The following is a 23390-nucleotide window of genomic DNA, read 5'->3' as shown; positions in this document are numbered from 1 at the left end:
CTGTGAAGTGTCAACCTGTTGAACGCACAGGGTTCGATCACTAGTGTCCGCCTGTTGGTTGAATGCACAGGGTTGTGTCTTGCTTTACGGGCAGAATCACCTCACTGTTGGTTTATACCCGTACTGCCACAATGTAGCCGACACGTGACTTCGATGTTATTACTTCTCGGATGGGAACGTTAGTAAAGAATGCAAAGCTATGATATATAGTTCTACTCCCTCGATTTTAAAATATAGTGTACACTTTTTTTTGTCAAAGTTAAACTATGATAAAATTTTAACCAAGCACATGTACAAAGTTCCTAACATCTCAATATTGTTCGAATCATCATGGAATTTCATAATATATATGTATATTTGATAGTGCATATTTATTTATGAGCGGCAAAGCGTGTAGGTGTTGGCTTAGCCTCCGAGCATCCCACCACATCCACAATCCACATGCCATTCGAGAAACTCATTTATGTCGGATTACACAGCTCAAAAACGTAGTGAAAATGACCTTGCAAGATATGGTTTGATGAGATAGTTTTCTTCTCCCCTGACACTTAATGAAATTTTGTGTATCCTCATAAGAAAATTGTTATCCAGCATCCGTAGAAGGAGGTGAGAGCAAATACGTGGATTAGGTCAAGTAATCAAGCATGTGCTCTGGTGATCTCCAACGAGTGATGCCCTACGTTTAAAACATTGTCGTCGCTCCTTTCTCTAGTTTTCTGTATATACATAGTTTTGCCTGATAAAAGGGTCGACTAGGCGACTTTCTAGGATGGTGAGGAGAATTTTAATTTGTTCTCTATCATCAAGTGATCACTTCAAAATTGCACTTTTATGGTAGTTCGGGGTGTTCGAAAAATTCTTCATAACCGGCACGATGAGGATTATAGAATGCATTTGGACCAACTGGGTTCATGAGTGAGACTCGGCTAGGCAGAATTGGCCTATATGCGCTTGCCACATGTGAGACACCTTCATAAATACACCTCATGGGTCATGCCACATATTAGTAAGTCTAGCTACCGGGCAATCATTATCCATTTTTTGGGAAATTCTTTGAAACATCATAATTGTGTCATTTTTTGAACAGATAGACACTTTGCTTCATTAATTCCATTAATTGCGGAGGGTTCATAGAGCTTGCTCTCAGACTACTCATAGTGGGAGTAACATAGGTAGTAACATCACACACCCCAATGCATTTTGGTGACATGGCATGATAATAAATGAAGAAAGAGAGTGATGTGGTAACTAGCTATGTTACCATAACATCACAGTTCTCAAGACAAGATGAGTCTACAATCTAGCAAATATAACATGCATGATACCACATATATTTAACTACCCACTATGAAGGTAGTAACATAGAGTAGTAACATGCACCATGTTACTACTCTATGTTACTCCCCACTATGACTAGTCTCACGGCATGATAGAGCTCAAACTTTCTGCACCCGTAAAACCCTTAGGTTGGCTTACCCTTTTATGATTGGCAAGGTAGCATTGGGCATCAATGACAAGTTCATAAACCCTAGTTTTCCTCTCATTTCAAAGCTCATGGGAAGTGAGCATGCCCAACGAGGCACACCCCTTGCATCGATTTTCCATGAGGCTGTTGGTCAGGAATCTCCAGCAATCATTGACCAACACGAAAGTTTGCCCGTTGTGAGGTAGTTACGTGGTGATAACACACTTGAATGGGGCCGCTTCGTCACGCCATATTTGAAGGTACTTTAATTTGAAAAATGTGAGTTATAGTATTGCGAAAGAAATCGCAATTCAAATCTGCATTTCCACCTGTGTACCTTTCATATAATTAACGTCGTGTATTTATAATTGGAGATGTATATCTCTTTCCTGAAATCTTGTACTCCCTGCGTTTTATGGTATTAGTTGTGGCTGATACTAAATTAGTGAACACTAATATGAAATGGAGAGAGTATGTTTTCTCATATATAATCGCCGTTTTGCTAGGTAAAACCAGGTTCAACTGTTAAATACCAAAACACGTGCAGATTTAAATTTAGCCGGATCATAAAAGACCCTCCCCTCGAAACTAAAACCGACAAGATGCTACATTGCTACCTGGTTAAGCGAGAAGAACAGTCTTGACACCCATTATCTGAACAAAACAGGGCATGGAAGAAGGATTGATAATTGCTGTTAATATGTACCCTGTTCGTGCTGAACGTACACGTTCACATGGAGCGCAATGAGAGCCAATGAGCCACGGTGCCATGATTTGTACGGCGCCATGTCTTCCGGGGAAGGAAACACTAACGAAAGTGAAGGCTGTAAGTGTGTGGCGTACGAGTAATCCTTTTTCTTTTACTTTGTTCCTCCTTTGAACAGCATATGAACTATGAAGTAACAGGTGTACGTACAATCTAATGATAAAATGACTTGTCATGCAAAGCACAGTGGGTCTAGTGAACATGGAGGTTAATAGCTGTCTTTGTTCTTTAGAAAGGTTAAAACTAGACTAGACTTAGCCCGGCTTGGACCAAACCTTCTGTCTACTAGGTTAACTATTTTTTTTCAGTTAACTTGACTCAGTTCAAATGTCAATAACTAGTACCCGGATCCATAATAAGGGGCTTTAGTTTAATTTAGTCTAAATTTAAATTAAAACCCTGACACTCATTATAGATCAGAGGGAGTAGTATTAATATTTTTATTTGAATTGTGTGCATCTTGTTATGCTGAGGTTGGGTGTAGTTTTATTGGTCGTAATTGTATTGTCTTGGTGCGGGGTTTTTTTTCTTCCTGAAATGGTTGTGTTGGTGTTTTTTTTTTCTGAAATAATCATAACTGTATTGTCTTGGTGCGGTGCTTTGAGTCATAAAAAACCTTTTACATAAATACATGTTTTCCATCCATACCAAAGTACTAAGACCGCTAGGAAAAATCATTAGGCATGCACTTAAATTCTTGCACTGAGCTAGAAATGGGTTGCCCAGATATGGAGTAAGGGGTTCGAGTAGGGGCTAAGCCACCCCAACAATCTAGTTTTGTTCATAAGTATCTTTATATTCGTGCTTATACAAGCAACTTTTCCCTATCCAACATGAATGTGCCCCCCCACCTCATACCTGATGGTTGGCTCCGTCTCAAATGTTCCCTCTGCACACGCTAAAACCCAACTCGTAACAACCAAGTATTTTTTTTGAGATGCATACGTATTTCATTATATCAAGGACGAGTACACAGAACGTACACACCGACACGGAACGGTCCAGAAGGACACGTAGGCCCGTACATTTTGCAGAAAGAACCCCCAAAAGAAGAAAAATTACAAAGGAGTCCTCGGGGAACTCTGCACCAGATCCGATCCGCCGTCGAACTCCGGCGCCACCACGGCGACCACCAAGAGAGGGAGCGGCAGAATCCAACATGCCCGAGGTTGACGCAGCTCCATCGCCAAACTTGGGCTTTAAGAACCTCAATAGTGGAGCACCGGAGATGCTCACCTTGTCGTTTGGGCTCGTCGGTCGGGGCCCAGCCCCGAGCTCGTCGTCGATCTCCAGATCCGGCCAGCCTCGTCGACCAACGTCGAGAGACAACATCGAATCCGCCTGCCATGGACCAGCAGCCCAACACGGACCACGCCACCTCCGAGACCAGCGCCAGCCCGACGAGGCCAGCGATGAGAGCTCCTGTACAAATCTCGTCTTCCCGACGGCGGCGGAGGGAACGCCAACGTGACGAGGACGAAGACGAGAAGCAAAATCCCCCGACGAGATCCCCGCCGTCGCCTCGACGATCTCGCCTGAGAAACCTAGATCTGCGGTTCCTCAGCGACACACGACGGCGTCGCCGAGACGGTGACCCGGAAAACCTTATTCGCGGCGGCGGCGTCGACACCGACCGAGCACCGCCCGCAAACCCTAGCCTACACCTATCTACACGCCGGCCAAAGACCATCGAGGCTTCCTCCCCCACCCCCCGCAGCCGGAGCGACGAGAGGAGAGGGAGAAAGCCCATGTCTTCAGTGGTGCCGGATGGAAGGAAAGTGGTTCCCCTAGTCGCCCCCTTATCGCCTGGGAGAGAGAGGTTGGGGAAAAGAACTCGTAACAACCAAGTAGGGCATGTTAGGTCATTGGTTTTTTACATGGGTTGAAAACTGGTTAGATGTGAAATCATTATCAAGGATGGTTTCATAGGCAGTGGACTTCTATGTTGTTGATGCTCCTAGACCGCGACTACCGTGAAGGACAGTCGTGCCGTAGGGGTTGTGCCATGTCGTGATCACACCAAGGATAAAGCGTGGCACAAGTTAGTTATGTATTCTTATTGTTCATGTATAATCACAATTCACAAAATTCATCCGAGGAACTTTTGCTTTTGTGGCGCTAATTCTGAAGGAGGTTGAACCTCATTGAGAAGCAAACAAAGTGGATGGTGCGCAGTATTGTGCATAGCTCCCGCGCTACATGGAGACTTTTGTTTTATATAAAATACAAATACTACATTGTAAGTTTCAACAAATCTAAAAAATCACGAGACATTGTAGGTGTGTTATACGAATCTGTAAGGTTTCATTAAATAAGACACTAATTGCAGGATACAAAAAAGAACAAATCTGTGATAAAAAACCTATTTTGCTCAATACATTTGTCTTTTTTATGTACATTCCATCTGAAAAGATACATTGAATTGATTATTTTGTATGTACATAGCACACATATGTATGTACATCCTTGTATATTTTTTTAATTATTCGAGGTCTCAAAAATATTGTTTCCGTGTTCTAAATATGAAGAGCTCCACGTGTCCCGAATTTTGTTTCTACATTTTGGTGTGTGAGAGGTTTATATGCTGATCGCATCTCTAGCCAGTAGCATGCACGCCACCATGTTTGCGATCGGGCACGAGATCGGCACCCCACAACATCGTCAAGAAAATGACTCTTTATCTCCAAGTTAGAAAGCGGTTGTACCATCCCTCTAGCGGCACAATGTCTTGTGTTGCATGTTTTTTTATATTAATTTATGCAGAAAAATAGTATGGCAGACATTTTCGCCTAGGCTTGTAAAACCTGTGAGTAGGAACATTTCTAATACCAATCATCCCGCTGTTTTCAAAGCTATATTCTGTTTAACCCATAATAAGTATCGTAATTTTAGTTTTAAATTAACTAAAACCGCGACATTTGTTATGAACCAAATCCAGCGGAAGAAAGAGCAAAAGTGGCTGAGGTAAAGGCATCTCTCCGGTAGCTCGAACGAACAATTGGAAGGCGCAGGCGTCAGTTCGCTGCAGGCAAAGATAAACAAAGGTTTGAAGACGATGTGAGAACGTTGTGATCTAATTAGGTGATCATTTATTATAACCTAGTGGGATCATTCCTGTGATGGGCACAGGTACATACATGGCCGGATACCAAATGGATATTTTCCTCTTTTTCCCCCTCTCTACTTGAGCAGGATATTTTCCCTTGGAGTTTCCCTTGATCAAAGAAAAAAGCTTGAGCAAAAACCAAATTAGAGACATCGAATCCAGCGGCGAATCGCGGCCAGCCAGGCAGGCAGCTGGGCCCGGTGGCCACGGTGCGTGACGCGGACGGCCGGCGGCGTGGCCCACCGGACATCCCCTCTCACCTTCCTTTCTTCCTTCCGCCTGGCACTGCCCGCGATGCGCCTCCAAACTATATAATCCCCCGCCCGCGCCACACGGCCACGCCCCCGCCCCCACACGCGCCACCACCACCATCCACCACCATCGACGCGACGCACGGCACCCAACCAGCCTACCGACCGACCGCCCGCACCCTCCTCCCCGCCCCGCCGCAGCCGCCGCCGCGCCTCCTCCCGCCGCAGCCGCCGCCGCCGGAGATTCCGGGACCGCCGCCTCCCCCCGCGGCTGCGGCCGGCGTGGGCCCCACGGGCTCGCTGGAGACCGCACGCGCACGGGAGGCCGCCGACGCGCGGGGCCCGCCCGGAGCCGGAGGAGGCGGAGGAGCGGCAGCTGCGGCGGCGGAAGGGATGGACAAGTACGAGACGGTGCGGGACATCGGGTCGGGCAACTTCGGGGTGGCGCGCCTCATGCGCAACCGCGACACCCGCGAGCTCGTCGCCGTCAAGTGCATCGAGCGCGGCCACAGGGTTCGTTCATTCCTTTTGTTGTTTTCCTACCTTGCCTGCCTGCCTGCCTTCTCCAGCTATTTTGTTTTTTTCAAATAATAATTCCGTAGTAGTAGTGTATTTGGGACGGCTTGCTCGGTCCGGTGGATTTTAATCGCCCGTTTTGGGGGATCTGTGCCCTTAAGCAGATTGACGAGAATGTGTACAGGGAGATCATCAACCACCGCTCGCTGCGCCACCCCAACATCATCCGCTTCAAGGAGGTCAGTTCCTTCCTTCCTTCGTCCTCCACATGACCCAATTTGTTCTAGTATCTGTAATTTTTTGAAAACATTCTGGTCCCATTTTCGTCAGAAATTGTCCCATGTTTATACCGGGTTCTCTAAAAACGGCGCGGGTGAAGTTTTGTTAATAATATTTGTAAAACAAATTCTCTCAACTGCATGTACCGGGGAATCCTTTGATTGCCACCTAATTTTCCTTGATGTTTCCCGCTTGATACCTCCTTTCCCGTGTTCCCCTTTCCTCAATTCGTTTCAGACTGTTCCCCCTTTACCCGTGTGATTTAGGCATGGAATCTAACGCTACAGATGCACCTGGTCGTGGGACATGTTTCCTGTGGCAATTATTTGCTCCAAGCACATAGGCATATCATTCTGTTCGCCCTGTAGTAGCAAAATTTTAACGGAACAAGGAATCGGATCCTCCTCATGGCTTTAGATGCACACGCACATGATTTTAATGGTAGCTCCTTACTGAAGCACGCGCACATGATTTTAATTGTTCTGGGGGGAATTAATTCTGCAGGTGGTACTGACGCCAACAAATCTCATGATCGTCATGGAGTTCGCAGCAGGCGGGGAGCTGTTTGAGCGCATCTGTGATCGTGGACGGTTCAGTGAGGACGAGGTCTTGCGATTTATTTCTTCAGATTTCTAATCTTACCTCTTTGGGTGGAAGAGCAATACTTGATGACTTGATGTTTTCTTTTGCTTCATGCAGGCCAGATATTTCTTTCAGCAGCTGATCTGTGGTGTGAGCTACTGCCATCACATGGTACGAAACACACGAGCAAGATTATTCTTATGTTAATCCACATTCAAAATAGAAGCCGCTTTCCTTTGGCACAAAATTACTAGTAATAGTGTTTCAAGTTCTCTTAATTGAATCGCTAGCTTCAGTGTAAACCATCTGCACTTTTATGAATGAACAAAGCTCTAGTGTGCTGTATTTCTGATTACTTAATCCTCGGGCCACGTGTACCAGCAAATATGCCATAGAGATTTGAAGCTGGAGAATGTTCTCTTGGATGGCAGCGCAGCTCCTCGCCTCAAAATATGCGATTTTGGCTACTCCAAGGTTGTCGCTGAACCCACATATTCAACCTTAAACTTATCGACATCTGTAAATTCTCACAGAAAATGTTTTTCCCATTTCTGGTTCAGTCGTCAGTATTGCATTCAAGGCCCAAATCAGCAGTCGGGACACCAGCATATATTGCACCGGAGGTGCTATCTCGCCGGGAGTATGATGGAAAGGTGAGCTTGCAAAAAAGTTATCGTGTTATGACATTTTTTGCATCGTGTGTCTGTTAGCACTTTGCAAGTTAATCTGTTAGGTCACTGGAATAAACCTCTTTTCTAATCATTGTATGTGCAAATTCTCTTTTATGTTCTTGTTTCCATAATGCAAAATATAGTATGCAAGTTTAACTCACGGCATCGCTGAAAGCTGGGAGTATTTGAGCATATTATTGTTGATTCACCAAGCCTTTCCAGGTGGATAGAATAGTCGCTGCCTTGATGCTAGTTAAACTTCTCAACCACTTAGTGGATGCACATGTGTCCATGATTGTGACGTTACATATGCTTGGCATCTCAATTTAATCAAAAGTTAGCTTGGATGACCGGGCACTCCAAGGCTAAAGGAGTCTCTCCCAAAAGTTCACATAAGCAGTGAAAGGACCTTAGGAAATACTTCATCTTTAGTTTTATTCATTAAATTGTATGGATAATTCATTAATTTTATTTTAAAAATACCACAAACATTGGACCAACAGATGATCTGAAACTTCCTTGATGAACGCATCTGTCTGATGAGGAGTCATTGTCAGCATGAGGTGCTGGAACATCTTCTGTTTGGTTTCCCGAGGTAAGATGTACAACAAAGGATGTTGACATTCGAAAAGTGGAGTGGACCATTTGATGAACGCAGACCATCCATCCAGATAATAGGTTCTTATCCTACAGATTCTCCATGTTCCTACTAGATGGCTCACCTTTTAACTGTCAATGAAAATTTTGGATTCGTGTTTCTTGTTTTAATAACTTTATCATTCATAGATAGGATTTCCAGTAAAACTTAAAGTCCTTTATACAACCCCTGTTTGTGGTGATTTTTTCTGCAGCCTACTTTCATGGCTTCCAGTTTGCCACTACTCTACGGAAACTACATTTTAGAGCACACTACACTTATAGCAATAGACCTCTACCAATTACATATCTAGCGCACAGTCAAACTACTATGCAAGAACGTATAATTCTCGTCCACATTGTAGGCAATGCAATGTCATGGCCTAGTAGAAAGATCCATCATATTGGCGAGTATGATGCAAATGGTGGGCTTTATTCCATAGTTTTCACAAGAATGGAGAGCTATAGTATTGCCATGTTTGTTTCACTTAGTTTTTGTCTTATTGGTGTTTCCTGATTGACCCAGTGACTGTAAGGGCAGCTTAGTTATTTTGCTTTAAATATTATAACTATGACTACTGGGGTAGGGTGATATGTATGTCCAGGTTGGTTTTGCTGATCTATGTTCTAACATACCTTTGAAGTTTCAGAGTGGAATCTGATGTTAGTTTTCTATTTACTAAGCATGTCCTAGTCCTAGGTGAACTTGAAAACCTTACCTTTAACTAGCCTAAAATAGTCTCCCACCCAAAAAACAAATGCTTAAAATATCAGGACACTTAAGAACGATCATCGAGCAAGCCAAAATTAGCTTCTCAATTTGGTACCACAGAATTTATCGATGCTACTTGCACCGTCGTGGTTTTTGTATATTTAAAGCTTCTTTAAAAAAATCATGAGACCATTGTAGGACCATAAGTACATAGCAGTTTATAGTATCGACTTATTGTACCCCAGTAGCTGCCCCGCCAGCCATTGGGCATCTTGTCGACTTGAAACAGTATTGCTGACTCTGTTTGCTCCCTTGGTACATCTTTCTCAACTTGTTGAGTGTACTGTGCTTATAGTTTTTCTTATGTTAGATGAGCAATCCTTATTGTGCCTCAAATTTGCTGCAATGTTGTTATATCAATGCAAGGAACCTGCATTTAGGCTAATCTGACATGGATTAAGTATGTTAAGCCACCTAGGAAGTTGAAACTTATTTAGCAATGCAAGGAACCTGCATTTAGGCTAACTGTCTAATGCAATAGCAGAACAGGACTGCACTAGATGAAAGCGATTCTGACGATCAAGTATAAGTCTCATTATGATTCTTTGTCTTGGCACCCCAAAGTCAACACAATTTCATGTATGATTACTTAATATTTAGAACACTTATATCAAAACCACATGGTATTAGCATAAATGAAAGTAAACAATGTCAATCATATTGTCACATACTCCCTCCCCTCCTAAATATAAGACGTTATGGGAATTCAAATGAACTCCCAAAACTTCTTATATTTAGGGACAGACTGATAACAGATTATATTTAGCCCTGAACTCTTGTCCTTCATCCTAATGAATATTTGTTATTTTTATATGAGATTATTATTATTCAGGCGTACTCATTAGCAGAAATGGATCCTTGTTAATGTAGCTTGCAGATGTATGGTCCTGTGGGGTGACTCTTTATGTCATGCTTGTTGGAGCCTACCCATTTGAAGACCCAGATGACCCCAAGAATATACGTAAGACCATTCAGGTATTAAGCTAGACTTATGAGTTCATAGATATCTCCTATATATGCCTACAGGTTTTCTTTTTGCACCTCACATAGCTCTCATCACGCTTGCTCTTCATCTGCAGAAAATAATGTCCGTGAGTTATACTATACCAGATCATGTCCACATATCCATGGAATGCAAACAGCTTATGTCCCGTATCTTTCATCAAAGTCCAGCGAGGGTAATGACCTCAGCCTGTTTCCTTCACCTATCCCATTTAGGAAAGTTGACACGTTTAATATCAGGTGACATAGTGTTGACGTGGTAATTTGAATGTTGTCCAGAGGATCACAATGAGGGAGATAAAGAGCCATCCATGGTTCTTGAAGAACCTGCCAAGGGAGCTCACGGAGACGGCGCAAGCTATGTACTACAGGAGGGATAACGGCGTTCCTTCTTTCTCGGAGCAGACTTCAGAAGAAATCATGAAGATTGTCCAAGAGGCAAGGACTATGCCAAAGTCATCCAGGCCAAGCTATGGCTGGGGTGACGAGTGTTCAGATGACGAGGAAGACAAGCAAGAGGAAGACAGGCCAGAAGAGAAGGAGGAGGAAGAGGAGGATGAATATGATAAGAGAGTCAAGGAGGTTCACGCAAGTGGGGAGCTCTGCATGAGCTCGCTACGCATATGAAGAAGTATGCGGAGTAAGTTACTTGTAGATAATCGGCTCATCATGGAACTGCAGCACTGGATGTGGTATATGCAATTTTTGCTGGAAGTTTGCTTCTGTTTGGTTTTCCTTCCTGTGTAACATAATTTACCTGGACATGGCGACTTCAGTGGTCTGGTATTTGGTTATTGACAGAAACGATTGTACATATAAAGCGTATGCTTATGTGCCCCCTGAGAAATAGCTATGCAGTTCATGTTTAAAACATGGAGTTTATATATAATAATGTGAGAACTGGCTCGCTCTGAATCAAGAACAAAACGTTTGCTCCCTCCCGATAACAAGGGTAATAATAAAGTAGCTAGTGGCACTATTTTTCTGAGATCGTAAGTGACACTATTTTTCTGAGATCACTAGTGACACATATATGGGACCTCTGAATACGCAGGGGGGATACACGAACTGGCTAGTAACATAAAGAGGAACCTAGTAAAATCTGATATATCTTCCCCCATTCACGACATTTTAGTACAGATGATGAATGACAAGAGTTCGAGGTCCCAATGATTGTTCATATGCCGACTAGATCTGGACATTGCTTTTTTTTTTAGGGAAGGCCATCATGGCTAGCTTTATTAATATCAAATAACAGTTACTACCTCTCTCCATTTTTAGATGTTAAAAATTTATCTAAATTCAAATGTATCTAGACACTCTTTAATACGTAGATACATTCGAATTTGGACGAACCTTCCGACATGTATTAATGGACAGAGGGAGTACATCGTTTAGAAGAGATTGGAGTAAAAAAAAGCTAGGTGGTTCATCGATCCAATTACAAGAAGACTGAGAAAAAAATTTACTAGCTATATTATGAGCTGCAACATTCACATCTCTTCCACAACGTTTAAATTCAACCTTCCCTATACTTGCAGATTGTGTAAATATGTCTGAATAAATCGCAATGTCTTCATCCCATATCCTGTCCTCCCCCGAGCATAGTTGTATTACCTCCATTGAATCTGACTCCGCTTCAATTGCATTACATCCCAAGGAATTAGCAAGATTTAAACGACTGATCATGGCCAAAGCCTCCGCCGTGGCTACTGAAGAAACATGAGGAGTAAACACAGATTATCGGGACATTGCTTGATGACTGCTTAAACAGCTGTCCAACTCGAACAACCGAAGGATGCCTTGTACTCTCTGGCAACGTAAGCCATGAAAATGGGCCGTGGTCTTGTTATTGGGCTCCTTGGAGGCCTAACGAGAGGCGCAGAAGCTTGCTGGTTGCTCGCCCAGTAGCTGCGCTGCTGCTCCTCCGGTTAGTCCCACCTCGCTGCCGAGCAGAGAAGAGGCGGTCGAGGGAGCTATAAAAAGAGGCGGAGGGCAGCGGTGAAAAGCATACCTTTCTCGGCCTTTTGGCTAAGATCAAGTGTAGTATCTGTTCTTATCAGTTTAATATCTGATATGTGGGCCATGTGCCCACAACGATATTAAATTTATTTTTTGTGGGGGAGGGCCCACCACAGTGGCTTGCCACTGGGGTCCTCGCGTGTCGCCCGGGCGTTGCACTACTGCCCGGTGCCTGGCGCACCCCAACCGAATCTAATCCCAAATTATGGTTCTCTAGTCATCGGAACGTAATAATCTCTAGTCGAAAAACAAGATTTCACGGTGGAAGAGCAGAGACGACGGCGATACATGCGTTCGATATCCACGCCCTATCCCTCTCCCTGGGCCATCCGCCTCGTTTCTCCTACGAGCTTTGGTGCTGCTCGATTCACACTTCAGAGTCCGCCACCCACCCAGCGGCGCAGGACATCAAGCTCGTAAACTGCGGCGGCGCCCGGTGTGAGCGGGGCGGATGTGGCGGTGGGCGACAGTCCGAGGAATCTGATCCAGCTGACGCCGGGGAACACGTCGAAGAAGAGGTGAGTGCGACGTCTCCTGAAATCAGATGCACAAATTTGCCGGGTAGTGGGCTCTTGAGGGCAGACAGTTGTGTACTAGCGCAAGGAGAGAAGCATCATATCACATGGAAGGTCGATTACTACTCCAGTTAACTATGGCGAGTTGCTTGCGTCTGTTACTCTCTTGCCATACCAGGACTGCCTACTGAATTTCCTGTTGTACCAAGTCAATTTACGCTGTTGATTGTGCATAACAAACTGATAATACTGTAGTTACTGGAATCTGTATCAGATACATGATGTGCCAATAACTTGTTTGCCTTTTACTGTAAGGTGCCTGAATCCTGACTAGGCAATTACATAACTAAATCTGATAATAATGCTGAAGAACATAGATCCATTTATATTGTGTCTGTTGCCACTCGAGCTGCTTTCTACGTTGCTGCATTTTCCACGTGTATGCTTAGGAAGAACAGCAGGATTAAAGCCATGAAATACGAGATATACATGTTGGCATCCTGTTCTTATCTTGCTTCCTTGACACATCAGTATGTCTGCACACTTTCTCCAAATCATATTTGATACAGAGTTCTAATGCCTTACAGGCGAGTGAATGCCCTATGTTCCGTTCCTCACTGGGTTCGGAAAAGCCGTATCTAATTTTATTTAGCACTCATTATACAAATGGTATGTGTATGTTGTCGGATTTCTCATGGCTTTTCCGTGACGAATATTTCCCTTAATTGAAGAACAGACCCAAGCTTTGGGTGAAGCAAGAACCATCAGTGGGCACTGTACCACTGTAGCATTTGGCGCCCAATTAAAGCTTCTGAACCATAATGGGAAAGGCTTCAGTGAAAAGGGTTTCTTTGGAAAAATGAACTCTGCTATATTTTGATTCGATATTTACCTTTTTTTTGCGAAGGTTTCATGCATTGCCTCTACAGTTATCCAGATGAACTACAGAAGATGGCTGCAGCAATTGATAAAATCGGCAGGTGAAGTTGATTTCTATGCTTTGGATACAGTTGCGTGGATAAAAATAGCTTATCATCATGATGCTGTCAGAAAATGCTTAATTTTTTTATCCAATCACCTTTTCCTCCTTGTCCAATGCATCATTATGCTGTCAGATACTAACTGAAGGAGATAGATATTACTGTATTCAGAAATAGATACAGTTCCAAACATAGTTAGTTTTTCCCTCTTCCTGTATTTTTGGTCGTGGTGCTGTATAAGGCATTATAACTCGAACCTGATTGCTCTCAGTGAAAAAAGCTAAAATGGAAATAATGCCAGTTTTAATCACATTTTATCCCGAGATAGATATGGTCGAGCAAGTTGGTCACTATGCTAGTGATATGTTCTTCAAAAAAAGATATGTTCTTCATGTACTTTGCATCCCTTGATGATCTTCACATTTCACTTCTACATCTATATGTTTTTCACCCCTTGAAGTATTGATAACTTGTCCTAGACTAATGCAACCTCCACTTTATAAACTATGTTTTCATATAGTTTCATCCAGATCTAATAGGACTAACTGGCAAAACAGCTGAGATCGGAAAGGTTGATCATGCTTACCGAGTTTACTACTCCCTCTGTTCCAAAATAAGCTGCTCAATTTTTTCTAGGACAAGTTATCAAAACAGAGAAGAAGGGTTGGGCATCTTATTTTGGAATGGAATGGAGGGAGTTTACACTAAAAATATGTCTAGATACAACCGTATCTAGATAAACTTGGGCATCTTATTTTGGAATGGAGGGAGTATATCAAAACAGAGAAGAAGGCTTCAGATTATCTTGTCGATCATTTGATTATCATGCATGTTACTCTAGTTTCAGTTCTTGTACAGTCTGATTGTTCCATTTTGATTGTTCCATTTCTTTATGATAAAACTGACTTCTGTCGTATTCATAAGGAAAATCAATAATCTGCAACCTGCAAATTATCTGCTTACTTTGGTCACTATATCTTATAGTTTTGAACTATTATACTTCTGCAGTACTTGTTTTAATGTTAACAAAAATGCGCCGTTCAATATGATGTTACTCCAAGGGGGATGTCCCGTTGAAGGGATGGGTGCTTGAAGGTTCGGCATGGAGTGATGTAGCCAAGCATGTTAAGAGCAATTCATTCCCTTGGTTACATATTGTTACCCAGACCAAGACTATGATGTAGGTTATGATATGATATGATCAATTCCAATTTGACAGAGGAAAGACTGACAGTTACATATGGTGAACGTGTATCCTTCAGAATTAACGCTTTCTTATATTTGGGAATCTTGAATCTTCAGATAGCATCGTTAGTTTCTTCTTCTTTTATTGCGATGAGACAATGCGTCGAATATCTCAATCCTGTATTCCTGTTGTACAAAACAAGCTGACACTAGCAATATTCCGCAAGTACTTTTTTATAATAAAAAAGAGAGCAATGCCCGAAGCCTACAATTTTCTGATGTTGCATACTTAGTATTAATAGTAAAATATAAAATAATAAGTAAAACACTCACTATTTAGCTATTTGCTCAATTACTTTTCAGGGCCGTTTGTGACTTTATAAAGCGGGACTAAAGCCTGTTTCAAAGAGGATGTACTTGATGAAGCCAAAGATGGAGTTCGTCAAATGTTACAGCAAGAACAATGATGTAGAATCTATATTGGCATCGCGAAAGAAATTTAGAGGGCACACAAGACTAGTTGAAAACTGAAACACAACATATCACCAGGCACCAGCAGACTGATTTCTGAATTTACACAGTAATTCTGATATTGAGGCAGACATTTTGGGTCTACCAGTTTTGGTGAACAAGTCGAATTCTTAGATTATACTGATACAAAAATATGCACACACACCAGTCTTATTTATATGGTCCTAACAAGTCTATGCTCATCGCTATTTCAGGGTGAAAAACGTGTTGAATTCTGATGTTCATCATGAGGCTAGTTTTCTGGAAGAGATGAATTTTGTAGTGTGATTTCTGGAGACATTTTGTGGAAGTACTTTTTATGTAGTTTCCTGTAAGCATGTTGATAGAGTTTCTCTCTTGTAGCTCTAGCATGTTATTTTGGAGGATCAGCGGAGATTTTAACGTCCAAAATGTTAGCAGCCTGCAGTGTATAAATCCATAACCTGCCTTTTCAAAACTTGCCCATTCGGTGTGACGTCCAATTTTTTTATTTCTGCGGGGAACGTCCGAAATGTTTTATGTATCACGTATGGGTATAAATCCCCAAAACTTGCCTTTTCGAATAAAAATCTGGTTAATTGTTGAAGCTTCCTTGAAACGGAGTCTATTTTATTCACCGAAAGAAAGCCAGGACCGGCAAACATTAATCCCAACACATCAGGGAAAAGCACACCGAATGACCAAACGAATTGTTGAAATGTTTGAATACAAACTGATGTACGGAGTGCTTTGACTGTTTTCTTGTGTACAGTAGAAGTAGCATTTCACACAGTTTTTTTTTTAAGCGGACATTTCACACAGTTTTGCTTGTTCGAGAGGACCACGGAAAGTGATCTCATTTCGGAAAGTGAGCCCGGAAAAACGTTGGGCTTGCCTTTTAGCTTGAAGGGCCCGGCCCAATACGAAGTGGAGCCAGTGCACCGGAGCAAAAATCAAGCAAAGGGCCAGTGGCAGCAGCATCTGCCGAAAGATAGTACCACCTCGGAAGTTTACAGGGATTGCTACCAGCTTAAATAGCGGTCTCTTCAGGTCTATAGCACGACCTTACTTGAACAGGATCTGTTCTATAGGAATCGTACCGTTGCATCCTTGACTAATAAGGAGGCAAGCACTTAAACCTGGTTGATGAAGTCTGACCTGTGGGCCAGAGCGTGATTAACGGCTCAGAGCGCACTTGCCGGTGCTGTTCTAGCTGTAGAGGATCGTTCCTGTTCAGCTAGCTGACCAGGGTGGCTCACAGGTTGTCTGACAGGTAACCAATTCTTTTTAATTTTTTGTTGCTTCTGCCACTTCTCGAAGCTGCAAATTAACGATCTTCATGGAGATGAGCCAATCCAACAAAGAATTGATGAAACGATATGCTTGCTACGGACATTATGTTTGCATCATCACAATTTTTTCGCAATCCTCAAACAGCTCAACCCAGGCTATTTATTAAAAAAAGACCATGAAAACCAACTTTTTTTGCGCATTACCCACAAGATTTATCAATCTCGAACCCGAACACAAGTTAGTCTGTTGTAATTTTCAGGGGTTTGATGAGGAAAGAAAACCATATGTTTGAGCAACTGGCAACTGGCAACAGAAGATCGACATATAAATTTCTAGCTTACTGTAAGAAACTCATTCCTCACAGAAAAGAAGAAACAACTATTTCTAAGTTAGTTTTCTCTGGGCATATTCATCTGAACTAGTTTGACATAACATGGTAGTAGAAAAGGGGATAAAACAGACACAACTTACACTAAATGGAGTAAGCAGGATAAATTGTTGTTAAATGGGTAATTGTTGTCACAATATCAAACTAGCGGTAAAAATTAGAATTTACTCAAAAAGATGCACAGATCAAAATGTTTAGATAGCATTACAGGAGCCTTGTAAGAATATATTCCATGTTACAGTCAAAAAAGAATATATTGCATGCCATCTCCCTGAGAACACCATATAGCATAGTGTGTCCTTACAGTAGGATAGATTCAATAATCAGTGTTAACTTGAAAATTACAACTTGAAGAGAAATGTGCATTGATCCACTCATCCACTGTACAGTTTATTTACTGGTTAACAAAAATTTCAGGTGTGGACACTTGAATTACTCATGTTGAGATCAACCGACCGCTACTGAGATGACAGAACTCAATGTGTACAGAACTAAATGGCCCCGACAAGATTAGACTGTACTTTCACGTATCATTTCTATTAGCACGGTTACTAATGTTAGACTATAGGCTGCACTTCAAAAAAAGGTGAGATGCCATTGTCAGATTAGTCACCATTTGCGATCACAACAAAGACATCGTCTAGCGACCACTTCCTAATCTCGGACTTCTCTTCTGGATTGATGATTGCCTCGTCGGTCTGGGCAAGCCGGTAGCCGATCACAATCTCATCTCTCTCACGAGCCCTGACCATTATATCCAGGAAACTCAGTTCCTCCTGTTCGTACAGGTAAAATTCAGCAGATCTTATGCACATCTCATTGCCCTGTAAAATAGGATTGCAATGATCAGATCCAAGGAAAGTCACTGGGTAGTTTAAAGTTAGAAACTATCATCTGCTACACTGTTAAATAAAGATTGTGGAAAAAAATGTTACTGCAAAATTAAAGCATAATCCAGATCATGTTGCATTATGGATAGTACCTCCTCAGCGAAAAGTTCCTCAAGAACTCTGTTGATTTGCTTGTCTTCTGCCACCATTGCTAACGCCATACTGACAAGTTCATTCGATAGAACGTAATCGCTGATTTTGGAGACAGATACAAGGTTTCTGGTTCTCGAGTCCAGTATTTCACTGATTATTATTGATTTGTCTGATGCCTGCTGCATCTCCCGAATCCAGGAGCTGTGAGAGAAGCCATTCTGACGCAGAGGTGATCTTACCTCCTCCGATGGAAGACGTTTGGACTACAGTAGAAGGCATATATCAGTAATGCAGAAGTCATCTAACTGCGGTCTGTCAGTCACAAGTTATAGCCGCTGTTACTCACCTGAACGTCACGGATTAGAAGAAGTGTAGCTAAGGATCGTGAATCTGACTGTACTATGGAGTCCTCCACTGACTCATCTGCAAGAATTAAAATCTGTGGTTTCGAAGTTAAAAATTGGTGTCTTCAGCACAGGTAAACTGGCATCTAGAGTAGGAAATGTACATGATAAAGAATGTCTATAACTATTATGGCACACGTTTGCCATTTCATAAATAGAATCATTGATTGAGTAGAAACACTCAGAGCACTCACAGAATCAAAGGTCTCAAGAGGCAAGCTTTCTAAGTGCCGCCTGATAACAGCATTCCCTTCTTTGTGTACAAGTTTAATGTTTGTTAGTCCGAAAATATCCATACCACCGTCAGTCAGCTTTTTCTCCCTCTCTTTCTCTGGCACCTCATTGAACATCCACAATTCAGAACCTGGAGCCAAAAATGCTTCTAGAACCTACACAGCAGCACTAACATTCATGTAAAAATTGTGTTCGAACGTACACTGATCCTGGCAAAATGTCCAAGTTAAATTACCATTATCATATCATGGATGTCCCGTCGCCAACCACAGAACAAAATTTTCTCCGGAAACTTCGGAGGGATTTGAACATTAGGCAGAAAACCCTTATGCACCTACCAAAAAGTTATATTTATCAAAATCGAGGCGAAGTAGAAACTTTGACTTGGGCAGTATGACTTGCTTGCTTGATGATAGTTGGTACACAGAGTAAAGATTATACAGCCTGAAGTAGAACTCAGAAAAATTACCTCTGCTAGAGGGGCGGGAGCATAAGTATCATCATCTTCTGCTATAACAAGGACCTCGTCACCTTCTCTTAAAACATAATCATCAGCAGGGTTCATTAATATCTTTCCACCTTTTGATGCAAGCTTCACTCCACAGGGCACAGCATCAGGGAATGAGATTAACACATCCCCAAACCGCATGCCATCCAATTCTGGCCATCTTTTAATATAGAACTCTGCATTTTCAAATCCCAAAATATCCTCCCATATCTGCAGAAAGCATACGGTGGGTCAAGCAATCATGGAGATAGCTCCCACAGAACAGGTGTTGCATTGAAATGTACCTGTGCCAAGCCAGGTTGGAGTGCACACTGTATCATCAAACGTCCAATCACATCATGGGCAACAACTGTTTCAATTAGTTCACCTCCAACCAATTTCACTAAAGGTTCATTGTCAAGGTCACTCATCTCTACAACAATATGCCCCCTTAAGCCCTCCTTTACCCCAGTCAGGCTTAGCACGACACGCAAAGCTCGCGCGTCACTCTAGGGGGAGAGTGGAGAAAATGAACGTGAGCAAATAATTGTACAGTATGAGATGTTAACCAAATAATAGTAAAGGTGGGCAGAAGAAAATACTAACTTGGTCTGCATTTTCATCAGATGCTAACACAATAATAGCACGGGCTTTGGAAACAGAAACCTGTGGGAGGAAAGGAAATTTAAGATCTAAAGTTAAGAGGTGTTTACATAACACATAGTACGAGGAGTGCATTGATAGTGGTAGGACAAGAAGATCAGAAGAATTGCTTGAGTTAGTACCTTCTTCAGATCAGCTAGAATTAGAGGACTGCCGCTTCTACATATTACAGATGTTCCCATGAAGTCAAATCCAAGTTTTCCTATGTCCATCTCCATCTCTTCCTTATCTCTTTCTGCGAGAACAACAACTACACCACCACCAATACTTTTATTTGCTATAGCTAGCTGCTTCAGAAGAGAGCCCTACTCCACATGGTGAAAAACCAGTAAGCCAATAGATTTGGTCTCTATTATATCAAAGCAAACAAACTTCAGTCCTCACTGCACTACTTCTTTCAGTAAGTTTGGAGGATAAAGTACAAAACGAAGTGCATACAGTTACAGTGACTAAACATGGAGAAAAGGGCCAAGATTTAACTTCCAAAATTAGTTTGTCTAAAATGGAATTTTAAATATCTTGAAATTTTAATGTGCTTTGAATCTTTAAAAGTGAAATCCTATATATCACATACCATAACATTTGTTACAAGTCTACTTCAGAAATGCACAACTGGTGGGTCATCAGGTCTTACAACAACAAAGCTCACTAAGCTATGTGCTAACTGGCTGATTCATATCTATTAGAGATTTGAACAATTTGAATGTTATGAAATTTGTAATGCTTCTATTTGGGACCAGGGACCTGATGCGAAACCAAATAATCTCATCATGGGAAATGTTATTCATACTAAAGCGATTTTCCACCAGAGCATTACCAGCTTATCGCTCCATCCAAGGATAAGTATATGGTTGGTCTCTATCACCTCGCTTCTTCCCTTACGCCAAGAATCCACCTTCTCCGATATGGCATCCGACACAAGCCCGAGCATCGTGGCAAACACCAGCATGCCGCCAGAGCTAATCGACACAGACACAATCCTAGGGCCCAGACCAACCTGGTCAGCATGGTTCCCTGAATCCGCCACGAAAGTCCAGGAAAGCCAGAGAGCCTCCAGGAATCCGCTCCCGCTGACAGCAAACAGCGCGATCCCACCCGAGGCGATGAGAATCACGGTGGCTAGCAGGAGGGCTAGGAGCTTGGCGTAGGGATGCCCCGAGAAGAACACGTCAACCTTGTAGGCAATCCTCTTCTCCAGCGGCACTTCCTCCTCGGTGTTTCTTGTCCGGATGGAATTCGCTCTGCTCCGCCGGAGCTGGTCGCCGTATTTGAAGAGGAATGCCGGTATCGCCAGAGCAAGCATCGGAACGAAGTTCCAGTTAGCGGAGGTAACAAAATTGGAGCCAGGGTCAGTGAGAACCGAGGTTTCGTCCTCGCTGTCCACGGCATTGGCAGCACCGCATGCTCTGATCTTCTCCTGCGAAAAATGAGTGCTTCTAAAACCGTCAGCGAAATAAGTTTTGATGTAAGCAATTGGTGTCACAAAATTTTGACAGATGCAATGTATCACCTGGAGGCTCAACACTTTGATCCACTGCCAGAGAGCCAGGGCGGAGCTGGTGACGGTTACGACCAGCAACTGCAAGAGCAATCAATTCATGTGAAATGGACCAAACTAGCAAGTCAGTTGTTACAGGTAAGCTGGGGAGAGCTTTTATGGCATCGTCAGACTCAGACATGGTAGTAGCTAGCTTGGATCAGTGACACTTACGAGAAGGAGGCAGTAGGGAGAGAGATCGAATCGGCGGGCGCGCGGCGGGGGAAGCGGAGGCGGGGGCGAGAGCGGCCTCCTCTCCCCCAGCAGCGGCGGCAGTTTGACGAGGGACGCCAGGCGCTTCTCCTCGTCCCGCTGCGCCCTCCGCGGCTGCGGGGCGGGGCCGCTAGTGCTAGGGTTCCGCCGGCCAGCGGTGGGCGGCGTCTGCTGCTGCTGCTGTCGCGGCGCGCGCGGTCGCGTGACGTGCGCGCCGAGGAAGGAGGGGTAGCACCAGTCGCGGTCGAGCACGCCGGCGTTGGGGGGCGAGGCGGAGTGGGAGGGGTCGTCGACGGCGACGGTGAGCCGGCGCGGCGCCAGCGCGTCCACCGGCGGGAGCGGCCCCGTGGTGGAGCGGCGGGCGAGGAGGCCCTCCCTCCCGCCGGCCCGCAGTCTGTCAGCGGCGGTGGAGGCGGCCGTGGCGGAGGGGGAGGAGACGGAGATGGTGCGGGACTTGGTGAGCTGCGGCCGCTGCGGGCGCGGGGGGTCGGGGCTGGCGCCGTCGCCGGCGTTGGCCCGCCGAGCGGCGCCCGGGTCCGCCTCTCCGCCGTCGCTCTCCGCCATTAGCAGCAGCGAGGTCGAGCTCGGAGTCGGAGCTCCTCCCACTCCGGCGCTGGCTCGATCAGCTTGTAATAATTAGTTTATTCCACTGACTGGCTCCGCAGAATTCCACTTTAACCATGTGATTAGTTATTCCGCGTCAGTAACGAACCAGCCGGAGCAGGTACAAGACCATGGCTTGGCTAGTGGGGCATCCACCGAGCGACCCCACCTGTCATTCACTCTCGGCAGTCAGCGGTGGCCGTACGGCGGGACGGCCGCGACATGGCGTAGCTCGAATTAAGCTTAACTGTAAGTCTGTAACAGCAGGAGCAACGGGGGGAGAGGCGAGGAAGGAGGCGGCGATGGTGGCGGGTCGGGGAGACGGGTCGCGCACGCACGTGCGGCGCGCGTGGGCAGCCGCAAAGGCAGCCGAGACGAGCACCGAACAGAACAGAAGAGCAACGGATGGATCCCGTCCCGTGATGGCGTGATCTGATCTCTGCCTTTCCGTGCATAATCAAGTGCGAGCACCCCGCCACTGTGGGCCCCAGGCGGGCGGCGTGTACAGCAGTTTCAGTGGGACCGGATGATCAGTGGATAGGGGTATCGTGCCACTGGCACTGGTGTTGGGCCTCGCGGGTGATGGGGGTATGGGACGTGCCTTGTGCGGGCCATGTGGAGCTAGTGGGAAATTGGGTTTATCCTGGGCCATCCGTTGCTCCACTTGGTGGCGAACGAATCTCATCGCCGCTCTCCGCGGGTGAATCGCCCAAGCAGGCGAAAAGGCTACAAACTGTACGTACAATACTTTTTTCGTGACGAAAAGCGGTAGCGCTGACAACATCAAGAGCAACAAAATTTGCCTCTCAAAAAAAGAAGCACACACACAAAGTCTGCCTACTTGCCTACTTGCTCTTACCCTATACTACACAATAACACAATTTAAAGAAGAAATGCCTGGCTATGTTGGATTACATGGGCTGGAGCCTAGTTAAGCAACCCATATCAGTTGCCAAATCCTGGAATCTCAAGGTTCATATATGATTAGCAGCATAGGAGCATTGGGAAACAAAGTTACGGGAGAGTTGGAACAACAGCTGTTTCGATTTACAGCAAGTGAGTAGGAAGAGAAGGAGTCCAAACACACTTCTCAGTTGCCGCCGCCCGCCTAGCCTAGCCTCGCACGTGCGTCGCGTGCCAAGTTAGAAACCCGTTTCGTAGAGGTTCCTTTTGTTTGTGATGCTTTTGTTTGTGATGCTCTTTGGTCATCTCTATTCCGGAACTACGTGGGAGGTAAGGTTTTTGGGGAGCGTCTAGGCGCAACCACTTGTTGCTATTCGAGTTCTTCCCCATTGGTTTGCTGTTTTATCAATAGACCCGACGACTCCAACAACGGTCATGGTGATGT

The 23390-nt window shown here is 44.2% G+C and overlaps 2 protein-coding genes and 2 non-coding genes across 4 annotated transcripts; 3 read left to right on the top strand and 1 right to left on the bottom strand.

The window, feature by feature from the left end:
* The first annotated feature begins 5966 nt into the window (after nucleotides 1-5966).
* Nucleotides 5967-10930, top strand: LOC124665529 (serine/threonine-protein kinase SAPK4-like). Its single transcript, XM_047202930.1, has 9 exons — nucleotides 5967-6101; nucleotides 6269-6343; nucleotides 6888-6989; nucleotides 7083-7136; nucleotides 7347-7439; nucleotides 7526-7618; nucleotides 9915-10019; nucleotides 10124-10222; nucleotides 10326-10930. The coding sequence occupies exons 1-9, from the start codon at nucleotides 5982-5984 to the stop codon at nucleotides 10671-10673; spliced, it is 1089 nt and encodes a 362-aa protein (XP_047058886.1). The 5' UTR covers nucleotides 5967-5981; the 3' UTR covers nucleotides 10674-10930.
* A 1126-nt stretch (nucleotides 10931-12056) lies between these two features.
* On the top strand, nucleotides 12057-12254 carry LOC124668932. The gene has a single exon (XR_006991994.1). It is a non-coding gene; the product is annotated as a U2 spliceosomal RNA (small nuclear RNA).
* A 4042-nt stretch (nucleotides 12255-16296) lies between these two features.
* On the top strand, nucleotides 16297-16513 carry LOC124668898. The gene has a single exon (XR_006991965.1). It is a non-coding gene; the product is annotated as a small nucleolar RNA U3 (small nucleolar RNA).
* Nucleotides 16514-17108: 595 nt separating this feature from the next.
* Nucleotides 17109-22003, bottom strand: LOC124661722 (probable ion channel POLLUX). Its single transcript, XM_047199606.1, has 12 exons — nucleotides 21401-22003; nucleotides 21200-21268; nucleotides 20507-21106; nucleotides 19812-19994; nucleotides 19633-19692; nucleotides 19332-19535; nucleotides 19009-19257; nucleotides 18775-18873; nucleotides 18500-18694; nucleotides 18248-18340; nucleotides 17901-18164; nucleotides 17109-17742 (listed from the first exon to the last, which is right to left on the bottom strand). The coding sequence occupies exons 1-12, from the start codon at nucleotides 22001-22003 to the stop codon at nucleotides 17524-17526; spliced, it is 2838 nt and encodes a 945-aa protein (XP_047055562.1). The 3' UTR covers nucleotides 17109-17523.
* Nucleotides 22004-23390: the final 1387 nt, after the last annotated feature.

The sequence above is a fragment of the Lolium rigidum genome, chromosome 6 (assembly GCF_022539505.1).
Source record: "Lolium rigidum isolate FL_2022 chromosome 6, APGP_CSIRO_Lrig_0.1, whole genome shotgun sequence".
NCBI classification, from domain to species: Eukaryota; Viridiplantae; Streptophyta; class Magnoliopsida; order Poales; family Poaceae; genus Lolium; species Lolium rigidum.
Note: the sequence above shows the minus strand (reverse complement) of the source record. Positions and strands in the feature narration are given on the sequence as shown.